This window comes from Glycine soja, chromosome 9 (assembly GCF_004193775.1).
Source record: "Glycine soja cultivar W05 chromosome 9, ASM419377v2, whole genome shotgun sequence".
NCBI classification, from domain to species: domain Eukaryota; kingdom Viridiplantae; phylum Streptophyta; class Magnoliopsida; order Fabales; family Fabaceae; genus Glycine; species Glycine soja.
Genome location: NC_041010.1, coordinates 11,442,462 through 11,456,738, shown reverse-complemented (window position 1 = coordinate 11,456,738; position 14,277 = coordinate 11,442,462). Strand labels below are relative to the sequence as shown.

The window sequence follows — 14,277 nt, the reverse complement described above, 5'->3', positions numbered from 1 at the left end:
AAAAACCTAAATGTTTTCAAATACAAGAAAAGTATATACATCGTCCAAATATGATAATATAAAATGTGTAAAGACTATGGTTGATCCGTGCGATGCCTACGTCGAGACCTCACATACACAATGCGGTTTTTTGTGACACCCCTGAAAATCCTAATGCATTCTTCCATGACCTCGTGTGTCTTTGTGCCTTCCATGACTATCCTAAGGTTGAGTAGACGCTCTAACCTTTTGGCAATCGCATGGCAAGCCTCCTGTGAACTAGAAAACAAACAAATTAGACAAATTAGTATTAAAATAATTGACGTAAATAACATTTGATACAACTAAGAAAATAGTAACACTCACTACTGCATGTCTGGGCTGCTCCACATCAGAACGAGCATGTGTCAATGTTGATGCTGGCTTCGGGACCTGAGGGATATGTGGCTCCACAAATGAGGCATCATGCGTCACAGGTGCATCTCGCAGTTGATCTAATGACTGTGTCGCGGTCATGAATGGATGAGAAATGATGAAGAACCAGTCCATGTACTCAGGCGCACACTGACCTGGCGCAAGATGGTTTGAGTAGTGCATCCACCTATCGTTTATTTCATCAAATGCACCCATGAATCGACAGGTTGTGCAGGAATACTCTGGACGTATCCGAACTGGCGAATGACCCTCTCTGGTCGGTGTCTGATGACAACAGGCCCCCAGTGGAGCTGACCGGAAAAGCATGAAATCAAATGAAACTCCCGAACCAGTCGATGCTCCCCATAAGGCATCCAGCAGACATCAGGAATCCTTAGTCAATCCAGACGCTGCCTGTAGGTCGTTGTAGATATGGTCTTCACAGTCGCCTGCGTCGCAATCCACCGACATGCACATGGTGACACCTCATCATAGTCTGGATCAGTGATGCACTCCGCAACTGATGGAAAGTGCTTATATATCCAACACTACAAAGATTACATGAAAATCATACAAATTTCAAATGAACGTCTAAAATACCCTATTTAAAACATTGTTGTAATTAACTTATGAAAAACATATTGATTACTTGTAACAGAGTGATGTAACTAGCAAGTTGTCGACAGCTGCTGATACAAGCATCATTCAAATGATCGTACATATACACTAGGGCAGTAGCTCCCCATGCATAGCTCCCAGTCTAACTCAGGTCATCCAGAGCGTCTAAGAAGACAACATGAACATGGGTTGCACTCTTGTTAGCAAAAAGAGTGCAACCTAGAAGATGAAGAAGATAAACACGAGCTGCAGCTGTCCAATGTCCGGCCTGACATCTGCTCTGATATATATCTGGTAGCCAAGATAAACGTACGTATGGTCCATGACAATATGTTGTCTCGGCCCTGGCTGCCTCTCCTGAGACCTCTAGTAACTCAACCAACATCAACATCGCCTCGTTGACGTGCAGAGGCTGGAAGGTATGGAAGGCACCAACAATGCGAAGATGAAGAAAAGATGCCACGTCGTCCAGGGTGATGCTAAACTCCCCCACGGGAAGATGGAAACTGCTAGTCTCCGTATGCCACCTCTTCACAAACGAGGATATAAGTCCCCGATTGCCAGTGTCTACTGAACATGCGATCAAATGACTTAGTCCTGTGCTAGCAACTAGGCCCTCAATTTTAGGAGAAGGCCTACCTAATTTCTGCACGTTCCTTCCATGGGAGGATAACTTCAATTCAGGACGATCTTGAATTGAAGTATAAAGGAACAGACACTTTATTAACATAATAATTTAAAGGAACAAAAATTTCAATAATAACAGATACTTAACAATTAAGTTAACTTGAAAATTATAAATAACTCTCCGCTCCATACGCTAACTGCAATATGGTCAGCATACTCCATAAGCACAAATGGGTCACGTGGTCCACCTGGAAATCCCTCAGCATCATCCGCACCAGCATCTACACTAGTGTCTACACCAGTGTCATGTACGTCTGCAGCTACCATAGGCTCATCAGCAACTACCACAGGGTCATCCTCGGCAATAGGGACAGCTCCCCATTGCCTGCGTGCCGATGTGGTAGGCCTTTGCCGCTAGGGAGCATCATCAGAATCATGACGATCCTCTCTCCCCAGAGCTCTGCCAATAACCTACCTAAGGAACGGCCTAAGCCTCTAGTCCTAACCATGATCTACAAATGTCTACCACAAATTCCATCACTAAACCACACAAATTCATCACAATATTAACTTGTGTAGTTTCTTCTCCTACATTTGTCATAATGCTATATTTCTTTATTTATTATTTTGAAAAATGTGAAACACCATGTTTGGTATTTGGTATCTTAAAAGTTTACCTTAAGGTTGAATTCAAGTGCTCCCGATTTGGCAGTTCAGTATATTGGCCAACATTAGATGTAAGGGATGGGAACAATTCTTGAAAGTAGTAGCATTTGTCAACTACTCAACTTAGTCGAAACATGGCAGAGGGATACTGGTTCTTGAAAGATGATGTGTCATTTTAGCTTAGACAATTCTCTCGTGGTCTAAATAATGTCGTCAAGAGGTTTTCAAGTTACATCATTAATGGGAGATTATGGAGACGAAGAAAGAGTTTGAGATGCAAATTGGAGAGGTTAAAGGACATTGAAGAGGTTTAAGGACATTGTGGAGATGAAGAAAGAGTTCAAGATGCAAATTGGAGGTTCGAGGGAAGATTAAGCATGAGAATGTGGTTCTTGTCAGAGCCTTCTACTTCTCCAAGGATGATAAATTGCTTGTTTATGAGACGTTGGAAGAAATGGGAAAATGAAACTTGTATAATTTTAAACTTTGCTTTTTTTAACCTTTAACCGTTCCCCATTTTGTATGAGCTAATGTTGGTTTTTGTGAAATAAGGTTGAATGAGGGCAACAAGTTTCCTGCATGGTGACCATTGTGGTGATTTTGGTTTTGACCAAAGGGTCCTAATTGCTCCCATAAAATCTATTGTTGACAAGTTCCAACTTCTTCTCGAGTTCCTCAAGGTAACTAACTTGTTGTGTAGTATGAATTGCAATTACATGATGGTTTGTGAGATAATAAAAATGATTTTTGCATGAAAACCCTCTACTGGTTCGTGGATGCTATTGTTTAGATTGGTACGGGTGTGGAACAAGAGGTACATCATATTGGAGACAAGCTACCATCTGAATCTTCTCCAAAAATTCTCTTCAGAAATTTTTGAAGAGACACTACTGGCATAACATGTTGGAGACAACCAACGATCTGCATCCTCTTGAATTTGTCAAGGAAGTTGTTTCCAATTCATGAAATGTTAATGCATTTGAATGGTTCTTATTGCATAGGTAGAAAGTCAAGTTGTAATATTCGGCTCTCGCTTTAGGCATCGTAGAGTATATTTGCTTAGCCTTATTGCTCTTTCCGGTCACCAGAGGGTCTTCAATTTTTTGGGAAAGACACATCAAATCTTAAAGGTAATACATAATAAAATAAAGTATACTAACCTCCACATGAGGTTTCTTGATATTACACTTGACTTCCTACTTTTTCAACATTATGGCTCAAACCAAATGCATTGGATGAACTAGTTTTTGTAGTTTTAGGACAAAAACAATTGGCTCTATCTTAACATTATCATCTCATCCTCCTTTATGTTATTCCTTATACTTATTGCCATCCAAACCAGATATTGCATATATTCAATTGACCATAATATAGAGATGATATACCCTTATTTCCCAAGGTCCAGTCTAAGCATGTTATTGATATGCATATCTATAGCCTTTGTAGCAACATCTATTTTCCTATGGAACAAGAAACAGAACAAGGATTTGGGGCAGATTAAATGAAGAAGAAAGGAATAAATCAATAGTGAAGTATGACAAAACTTGGAAGGAACTTTGGATTTCCAGAGGGAGTCATCAGGATTTGTTTTTATTTGAAGATTGGTAACGAAATGGAAGCATTTTTTTTACATTAATACACACCTAAAGAATGAAGGATGCTGATGGGCCTATGGAAGTTAACTAAAGTCTGTGAGAGAAAGAAGAATGGGGTTAAGGCCATAATTGGGAAGGAGAATTCTGTTAGTTCATATCAGTAAACTCCTTTTTGACAACATTAGGAGATAAATGCAAGGGTAAGACTATGTACAATGACCCTATCTCATACCTTGGCATAACAAGGAGCCTTCGAGCACTTGGGTATCTTAAAACTAATACAAACTATTAAAAGAGGTTCAGGTAGACTGCAACTTTGGGATAAACCATCAAAACATTCGTTGCCCTAAATTGATTTATTGAGGTTTTCCATTGAAGTCAAAACTAATACAAACTAAACAAATTTCAAACCAATATCAACATGTTCATGTTCAAACAATACAATACAAACCAAACAATGCCAATTGTCAAATGTAGCACAATTTTTTAAATTAAAATTGGGTCATACGGATCAAGTTGATCCGTTACACATCTTACAAATCAACTTGATCCATAAGAAGCGTACAAAGCAAGTTTATTCATACGTTTCTTACGGATCAAGTTGATCCGCAAGCCAAATTCCATTGCGGATCATCTAAAACATATAACCTACATCTAATGCGGATCATCTATTTTCTCTGCGGATCATCTACATCCTATAACCTACATCTATTGCGGATTACCTAAAGCCCTAGCGGATCACCTAAAGCCCTAGCGGATCAACTAAACTAAACACAGTACACCAGCGAAAAAGGAAGCAGAAAATGAAACGACACCAATGGGAGAAGAACGCTTACCTCTACGGTCAACGGTGGCGTAGGTTCTGGGTGCACGTCCTCAATGCAACTCCTCAAAGCAACTCCTCAATGCACGGACAGACACGGCAGTGCAACGACCACGACAGCGAAGCAAGAAGAGCAGTGGCGCAGGGGCTAAAGAAGAAGAAGAATATCAAAAGCGTAGGAAATGGAAGCGCTGGGTGCACAATTATTTTAAAAAAATAGACAAGGATAATTTTGTCTTTTAACATTAAATGTTGGGTGCACCGATAATAATGTTGGATGCACCTAGCATCAGCCCAAATTTAAACTTACTTTTCCAATGTTAATGAGGTGTGGGTCAATTAATTTTTTTGCTGCCTAGACGGGTTGCCAGGTTGGCCTGCTTTGCCACCTATGGATGGCTCACGCAAAATCCTGGTTTCTTTCCTTTCTCTATATATAAGACTTTATATGTTATTCAAACATGAAACACAAGGTTTGTTTATGTTTGGGGTGTTGGCTCATGCCTCTAGCGTTCCATTCACCTTGAAGTTAATACATAACAAAACCATTTGTTTTACTTTGTCATGCCACTAAGGTTTTAAATTGCAGCTGCCTTAAGATTTTCACAATTACAAATATTATGGATTCTGTGATGTGGATTACAATCATTATGATGTGAATGACTAAACTTTGTACAACAATCCATGTTAACATTTAATTTAATATGTTTTCATCATTATTATTTAAAGTATCTTTTTTATATATTATCTTATCATCTATCTTTTTATTCTTTAACTCATTTCAATTTCCATGTTGGGAATTCATCCACAAGAGCTTTGCAATCAATCTCAAATCTTCATGTTTTGTAACTCATTTGGATCTTGATGTTTTGTTTAAAAAATGTAACCAAATACTTAGTTATTTCTAAGCTCAATTGTGAGTTTTATAAAGAGACAAAATAATTTTGTCGCTCATTCATCAACTCTGCATGCTAGCTCTCATATCTTCCATCATATTCCATTTTTATTTTTGAGTTTGTTTTGAATGAAATGACATAAGTTCCTTCTTCTAAAAAATACTCATTTCAATTCAAAAATATATCAAATTGATTTTAAGCTAATTTAAATTAATTTAAAATAATTTTTATCTTTAATCAAATTTTAAATCTTAATTAAAATTACAGAGCTTAACCAATTCTTTCCATTTCTCATCCAATTAATCAATTTTAGGTAATTTTTCACTCAAAATTACTTAACTCTTACCAAATTTATTAATTATTTTTTTGCAATTAAAAAATTCCCATTAACTTATTCTCGAGTAGAGATCTTGAGTAGGAGAGAGAAAAACACAAGTTGTGGAACCCACATCACTAACCCGTTATTCCCTCTTATTCTCTCTCTTTTTTTTTTTGGTACATTAGAAAAGGAAAAGAAAGAAAGAAAATTAACTAGCTGACCCTAAGTATCTGTGGAATTCATCATTCCTAAGTGTATGTTGGATTTAAGATGTGAGTGTGTTTGGTAAGAGACTAAAATTTATGAAAAATTTTAAAAAAAATTGAATGTTACTAAACAAAACTTTCACTTCAAAATGAGATAAATTAGAATAAAATTGAACATGTAAGAGAGAGGAGATATCAGAATTTTTTTCCTTCATATATTCTCATCTTGCACTCCTCCATTTATTAGTTTTATAATCTTGGTGCTTGGCAGTGAACTCACTAGCCACTTCATCCTTTTATTTATTTATTTATTTGTTAATTAATTATCTACCAACACATGATTATTCATATACCTTAATGGTTAATTCTTCACGGTTAATAAAAAATTAATGGGTTGGCATAATTAATTATGTTTTAATTATATGTTTTTTCCTATAAAAAATCTCAAGTAATTTTTTTAAGAAAGATTAAATTAATAAGAAATAAAAAAAATAATACACAACTTTATTTATTTTTCTTTTATTATATGATTTAATTATTTTAATTCAATTATTTCAATGTGATTGTTTTTTTATCTCTGACAAACTAACTGTGGACTCTCATCTCATCTTCAGTTAGTCTCTTTTCATTTTTTTTCCTCTCTTACTCTTTCATCCCAATTCATCTCTTTCCACAAAACAAACATAACCTAAAACATATCCTGTTTACATCTTCATCCTCCTCCGAACTCCACCTTGCGGTGTGAGTGTTGACTGAATAGAATAGAGCGTTTCAAAAGTGTTTTTCAAGCGGGATTTCTAGGACGACAAAAAATGGTGTCTTCAACGTAACGGTGGTTTGGTTTGTGATGCCTTCAAACCCCAATTGCGAAAAACTTGATTATGAAAATATTTGCTTCAACAGCGAATCAACTCTACTTCGCTGTCCGAAACTTGATTATGGTTTACGCCTCTTTCACTTTCTAAAATGTATAACAGAACTACAAATCTATGCTCTATATTTAGACTTTCATTTTCAAGGTCAAAACTAATGCACACAGCAACAACAAGCATCTGCAACAATAATAATGTTATGGCAAAACCAGAGACCCTAGATTCTCTCACAACCCAGTTGGAATCTTTGTTCCGGGCTTGTTCGGATGCTTCCATGGTTCAGCAAGCTAGGCAGGTTCACACTCAGGTCATTGTTGGCGGCATGGGTGATGTTTGTGCTCCGAGTTCAAGGGTTTTGGGGCTGTATGTTCTTTGTGGTAGGTTTAGGGATGCTGGGAACTTGTTTTTCGAGCTCGAATTGCGCTATGCTCTTCCTTGGAATTGGATGATAAGAGGGCTTTACATGTTGGGGTGGTTTGATTTTGCCTTGTTGTTTTACTTCAAGATGTTGGGTAGTAATGTTTCACCTGACAAATACACGTTCCCTTATGTGATTAAAGCCTGCGGTGGTTTGAATAATGTGCCATTGTGTATGGTGGTTCATGATACGGCTCGGTCCTTGGGGTTTCACGTGGACTTGTTTGCTGGTAGTGCTTTGATCAAGTTGTATGCTGATAATGGCTATATTCGTGACGCCAGGCGGGTGTTTGATGAATTGCCTCTGAGAGACACCATTTTGTGGAATGTCATGCTCCGTGGTTATGTGAAAAGCGGAGATTTTGACAATGCGATAGGGACTTTTTGTGAAATGAGGACCTCTTATAGTATGGTTAATTCGGTGACGTATACTTGTATTTTGTCTATATGTGCTACGAGAGGGAATTTTTGTGCTGGTACTCAGCTTCACGGTCTTGTTATTGGTAGTGGGTTCGAGTTTGATCCACAGGTAGCAAACACACTAGTTGCCATGTATTCAAAATGTGGGAACCTTTTATATGCCCGGAAGTTATTTAATACAATGCCACAAACTGATACGGTGACTTGGAATGGGTTGATTGCTGGATATGTACAAAATGGATTTACAGATGAGGCTGCACCTTTATTTAATGCTATGATCTCTGCTGGTGTCAAACCAGATTCGGTCACTTTTGCAAGTTTCCTTCCTTCTATCCTCGAATCTGGGAGTCTCAGACATTGTAAGGAAGTTCATAGTTACATAGTGCGACATAGGGTGCCTTTTGATGTCTATTTGAAGAGTGCTCTTATTGACGTATACTTCAAGGGTGGAGATGTGGAGATGGCACGCAAGATTTTCCAGCAGAATATTTTGGTTGATGTTGCAGTTTGCACAGCTATGATCTCGGGTTATGTACTTCATGGACTGAATATCGATGCTATAAACACTTTTAGGTGGTTAATTCAAGAGGGAATGGTGACTAATTCCCTAACCATGGCTAGTGTTTTGCCAGCTTGTGCTGCTGTGGCTGCTCTGAAACCAGGGAAGGAGTTGCATTGTCATATTCTAAAGAAACGATTGGAGAATATAGTTAATGTGGGATCTGCCATCACAGATATGTATGCAAAATGTGGAAGACTGGATCTTGCTTATGAATTTTTCAGAAGAATGTCTGATAGAGATAGTGTTTGTTGGAACTCAATGATTTCAAGCTTCTCACAGAATGGAAAACCAGAAATTGCCATTGATCTTTTTCGTCAAATGGGAATGAGTGGAGCCAAGTTTGATTCTGTGAGCCTATCATCTGCTCTCTCTGCTGCCGCAAATTTACCAGCACTATATTATGGTAAAGAGATGCATGGCTATGTGATTAGAAATGCATTTAGTTCTGACACTTTTGTTGCAAGTACACTGATAGATATGTATTCTAAATGTGGAAATCTAGCTTTGGCTTGGTGTGTGTTTAATCTGATGGATGGGAAGAATGAAGTTTCATGGAACAGCATCATTGCTGCCTATGGAAACCATGGTTGCCCTAGAGAATGCCTTGACCTATACCATGAGATGTTAAGAGCAGGGATTCACCCTGATCATGTTACATTTCTTGTTATAATATCAGCTTGTGGCCATGCGGGCTTAGTTGATGAAGGCATACACTACTTTCATTGCATGACTAGAGAATACGGGATCGGTGCTAGGATGGAGCACTATGCATGCATGGTAGATTTGTATGGTCGTGCTGGTCGTGTGCATGAAGCATTTGATACCATAAAGAGCATGCCATTTACTCCAGATGCAGGTGTTTGGGGGACATTGCTGGGAGCTTGTCGGCTCCATGGCAATGTTGAGTTGGCTAAACTAGCTTCAAGACATCTTCTTGAATTGGACCCAAAAAATTCTGGATACTATGTATTGCTTTCAAATGTACATGCTGATGCTGGCGAATGGGCGAGTGTTCTTAAGGTAAGAAGTTTAATGAAGGAAAAAGGAGTCCAGAAGATACCTGGATACAGCTGGATTGATGTTAATGGTGGAACCCATATGTTTTCTGCTGCTGACGGAAACCACCCAGAATCTGTTGAGATCTATTTGATTCTGAAGAGTCTCCTTCTTGAGTTAAGAAAGCAGGGTTATGTTCCTCAACCTTATCTTCCACTTCACCCACAAATCATGGGCAAGAATTGAGTGAAGAACAATTGATTTCTTTCTTATTCTCAGCAACAGTCATATCAAATACTTCTTGATGCAACTCCTATCATTGTGAGATAACTTCTATAAAAACTTATGGGTATTCTTTAAGTTGGGATTGTTCTTTATCATATGAATTTTTTAGCACTTATATATAATTCAAGGTTATAGTTTCAATAATATCATTTAAATTTGGTATTTACTTGAGAAGCTGCTGTTTATGGTGACGATTTTTAACCTATTTTGTACGCAGAGGTTGTCAAATCTTTGAATTCATGACAATTTTAATTGCAATCTCTGTCAAGAAGTTGCTCGGGCATGTGTTAATACAGGAGCTCTTGATTTTGGTTTGTGCACTTTACTGGTGTCTCCACTTGTGTCTTTTCATTTGTGAAACTTAAAAAGATATGAGATATTGAGGCTATGTGGATAAAATGTGTATGCAGGAAAGAAGGTTTTGTGGAAGCATAATGTCTATGGACTGAGCCCAAATATTGCATCTGCACACCATTTACTGGTACTGTTTACATGTTAATGTTCTAAGTTCTTTGATTCTGTCCCTGTTTTCCAATTGGTAAGTTACTGTCAATTTGCTGCAGTTGTATGCTAAGAACCACAATGATACTAAACTGTTGGTGGAAATAATGAAACTTCTGAAGAAGAATGATTCACCATTATTTAAATTTGAATTACATTAAAAAAGAATATAGTATTAGGATAGATTTAAATTTGAATTAACTTGCATACAAATTTATATGCCCTGCATTTATAGTGCTTAATGCTGACTGATGAAACAATTGGTTCTTCTTACTTGTTAACAACTTAAGATATTTAATTTAAACATAATTACAAAGGAATATGACTCAACTCATATGTAGTTTTGGTATAGTGTTTCTTAATACCTTGAGCTATCAAATCTTTTGCTATGTGGATCTTGTGTTTTGGGGCAGGTATTTATTAGTTCAGAAGTAGTAACTAGTCATTTAGTAGATATAATTATTCTTAGGTGCTGCCTGGCAGACTCATTTCAAATCCTATCTTGTTGTCAAGGCTGGTGTAAAACTACGACAAACCTCATTTGAGACATGAATGGAATTTCTCAGTTTTCGAAGTGCTGGATTGATTAGTAATTAGCAGCAGTGAGGGGTGAGGGAGGCGAACTCAAGCATAAAATAGAATAGAAACAAGGGAACTAAAATAGGAAAATCACTCGAACACAAGAGTAGACTTTTACTCCATCATTCAATGTGCTAAGGTTCCTATTCTAGACTTAATAATTTTACTTACAGTTTAATTGGAATTTACACGGAGGAGGGGCTTGAGCTGGTGTAAAACTACGACAAACCTCATTTGAGACATGAATGGAATTTCTCAGTTTTCAAAGTGCTGGATTGATTAGTAATTAGCAGCAGTGAGAAGTGAGGGAGGCGAACTCAAGCATAGAATAGAATAGAAACAAGGGAACTAAAACAGGAAAATCACTCGAACACAAGAGTAGATTTTTACTCCATCATTCAATGTGCTAAGGGTCCTATTTTTGACTTAATAATTTTACTTGCAGTTTAATTGGAATTTACACGGAGGAGGGGCTTAAGCTGATTAAGAGTGATTGATTATTTTACTCCTTTTATTGGTTTTTGTAACAGTAATTTCTTGATATCTTCAGTCTTAAAAATGGAGGATCCTTTGTATGTTTGCCAGCATACCACACACACACACATCTTCTAAAATTTTGAACATATTTGCTTTGGTACTCAGATTTTTGCAGCAGAGGACCTGAGCCAATGTTATATTCATCAAATGGCAAAGCTTGGGCAATTTGCTATCCAAGGATATAGCTTTTGAACCCTTTTACTGTTTCTAAGTAGTAGCTTTTCCACGCTTTCACGTATTTATAAGCTCAACTACTTAGTTTTCAGTACTGCCTGATTTGGTTTGTGCTGAATGTCTAAATATGCATTGGTTCCATCTGCATCCCCTTGTAAATAATGATTGCATTTGTGCATTATTATGCAACTATATACTAATTCTTACATCCTAAATTTTATGCAAACACACTGTCAAAAATTAAAATGGCTGATCATGATGACCTTTTAGCTTCAGAGATGGCTGAGCGTTCGACCCCTCCAACTGCTGTCTCCAACACTGCTAATGTGTTACCACCTTGCACTCGAGGTCGTAGAAATCAGTCTCGTGTTTGGACTGTTAGTATAGTTATTTTTGCTGTGTGCTTAAGGTCATTGTTTCTTTAGGGGTATTTCTTAATTGATATACTGAGTGTTTGTACCATTCTCTTGACTAGTAAGAATTTGATTACAACATTCTTATAGTCTGGATGCATTCCCTATAGTTATTAGGTGGGAAGGAACCGTATCATGGTTAGATTTATATATGACAGGCGTGTTACAACTATGTAGTAGTTCCGTCGTGCCTGCACTATAACGTAACTCTGTCTCAATTGCCCTGCTTTAAGAGTCCCTGCTGTTAAGTATCAATTTTTCTTTTCAAGGGTTTATTTCTTTTCTTGTATTGGAGATCAGATTATATAGCTATAAAGTATACACCATGAACTTTATTAAACTGGTCGATCTTAACATTCTAGTGAAACACATTCTAGTGTTTTATTAACATAAAAAATTCGGTTTAAAATTGATTTGCAAAGAACCAATATTCTAGTGTTTATTAACATAAAAAATCCGGTTTTAATAATATCCAAACTGCTTTCAAAAATCCATATCTATTTAAATGGTTTGGATTTAAAATCCAAACCATTTAAACGGATATGATTTGGATATGGATTTGGATAAAAAAATCCAATCCATGCCAACCCGTAGGTTCATGGTTCAGTGGTCAAATACATTAACCTATTAATCTGGCTATTATTGGAGGCTTAGGTGGATTAGTCCATTCCAAGTAATTACTATTATCACAGGTTGAATGACACAATCAAGCAAACAAAGGGTCTGAAAGGGATTGTAGGCCAACAAATAGGAAAGTGAAAATTTTTGGAAAAAGGTAACTAACGCGGTAACCTTTCTGGTCCAGTTTTTATTTAGATCACAGGTTATGACTAATGATACTCTATATTAGTAACTTCAATGGTTTCCATCAGCTTCTTAATGTTATTGTTGTCAAAATAGAATAGCAGGAGTTCTATTTCTATATAAGAAGAAAATTTTTAAAAATGACTGGAGTTACTTAAAAGCATGAAGGTGTGGTAGAGGTGCTATAAAAATGTGGCGTCAAACTATCTTTTTTTTTTTTTTTTTAATGTTGGTGGCCTCAACTTTGAATTCTCCTTGCTGTATATCTATTAATTCGATGCTTGTAAGTTAATGGCATTTTCCATGATACTGACAGAAAGAACAAATTGTTGAAACACTGATGCACATGGATCCTTGAAGACAGGTTTGTTGAATGCAAAGCATACTAGCACTCCTATGAATCCTAATATCAAATTTCAACCAGAACAGGGACAGCCTCTGTCAAACCCAGGAAAATACAGAAGATTGGTCAGAAAAATAAATTACCTTGTTGTCACTCATTGAGACATCTCTCGCAGTCAGTGAAGTTAGTTAGCTTTTAAACTCTCAATGTAAGGACCATTTGGATGCTATGATCCATATCCAAAATGTATTGAAGGAGCTATACGAAAAGGTTCACTATAAAGAGCATACTTTCATATGTTGATTAAGTAGACCTGAAAAAATAAGGGGAAAATGAACATTATTGTTTTTTAGGCTAAATATCACTTTTGGTTCATTATGGTTTAATGTTGTTTCACTTTTATATATTAAGTTCTAAAAGTTTTATTTTGGTTCTTTTATGTTTTTAAAATTTTTATTTTGATTCTTTATGTTTTAGAAAGTTTCATTTTGGTACTTTAAGTTTTAAAAGTTTTATTTTAATCCTTTATGTTTTTAGAAGTTTTATTTTGGTCTTTTCTTCTAATTCTGTTAGCAAAGGTTAGTGTTATGTTAAATGTTAAAATAATTAATCTAAAATAGTTGCGGATAAAAATTGCTACTATCTTTAAAATGCATTCAATAACACCTACTTTCACAACCTTTGTCATCTTATGCAAATTCCATAGCCTCCACAATAGAACACTAAAGCCATTGTCCATTTAGATTCTCAACCTCCACAACACTACATCCATCATCAACAAAGAACTATTTGCAACCTCCATCTACCAAACAACGCCATTGTGTCACCTTTTTAGCCACACTGTGATCCAACACCAACATAGATAAAAAAAAACGTTGGGTTTTGACGGTAATGAGAAACTTTAGATATGATGTTGTGTTGGTGATTTTGGGTCTTGCTTTTGGGTCTTGGTTTTTTTTTATATGTAGGAATTGGACACGATATCAGATGGTTTACAACACTCACATAGTCACATATCATGCTTAACCAACTGAGCTAGATCCTCTTGCCTTTTGGGTCTTGCTGTGATTTTTAATTGTCACTATTTTAAAATTTAAGAATTAAAATAACTTAAACATTTGCTAATTAATGGAAATTAGAAGAAATGACTAAAATAAAACTTTCAAAAACATAAATGATCAAAATGAAACTAAACATAAAAGATAAAAAATGAAACTTTCAAAAGCATAAA

General features: G+C 36.4%; 2 protein-coding genes across 7 annotated transcripts; one reads left to right on the top strand and one right to left on the bottom strand.

Annotated features, from left to right (window-relative positions):
- Window positions 1–791: 791 nt before the first annotated feature.
- LOC114368172 (protein MAIN-LIKE 1-like) lies at window positions 792–1,965 on the bottom strand. Its single transcript, XM_028325512.1, has 3 exons — window positions 1,831–1,965; window positions 1,325–1,684; window positions 792–941 (listed from the first exon to the last, which is right to left on the bottom strand). The coding sequence occupies exons 1-3, from the start codon at window positions 1,963–1,965 to the stop codon at window positions 792–794; spliced, it is 645 nt and encodes a 214-aa protein (XP_028181313.1).
- A 4,775-nt stretch (window positions 1,966–6,740) lies between these two features.
- Window positions 6,741–13,421, top strand: LOC114368592 (pentatricopeptide repeat-containing protein At4g21300-like). 6 transcript variants are annotated; one of them, XM_028325804.1, is made up of 4 exons: window positions 6,741–9,731; window positions 9,913–10,006; window positions 10,106–10,176; window positions 13,020–13,421. In XM_028325804.1, the coding sequence occupies exon 1, from the start codon at window positions 7,110–7,112 to the stop codon at window positions 9,654–9,656; it is 2,547 nt and encodes an 848-aa protein (XP_028181605.1). In that variant the 5' UTR covers window positions 6,741–7,109; the 3' UTR covers window positions 9,657–9,731; window positions 9,913–10,006; window positions 10,106–10,176; window positions 13,020–13,421. The 6 variants fall into 6 exon arrangements, with proteins under 6 accessions (XP_028181605.1, XP_028181604.1, XP_028181603.1 ...); XM_028325803.1 differs by having other exon boundaries at window positions 12,592–13,421; XM_028325802.1 differs by having other exon boundaries at window positions 11,757–13,421.
- Window positions 13,422–14,277: the final 856 nt, after the last annotated feature.

Bases quoted from the DNA above. Each gene is read 5' to 3' on its own strand.
- LOC114368172 (XM_028325512.1), bottom strand. From the start codon at position 1,965: ATGGTAGCTGCAGACGTACATGACACTGGTGTAGACACTAGTGTAGAT. The intron at 1,685-1,830 runs GTATGGAGCGGA...CCTGAATTGAAG, and splicing joins CTGACCATATTGCAGTTAGC to TTATCCTCCCATGGAAGGAA. The intron at 942-1,324 runs GTACGTTTATCT...TAATCTTTGTAG, and splicing joins CATATTGTCATGGACCATAC to TGTTGGATATATAAGCACTT.
- LOC114368592 (XM_028325804.1), top strand. From the start codon at position 7,110: ATGTATAACAGAACTACAAATCTATGCTCTATATTTAGACTTTCATTT.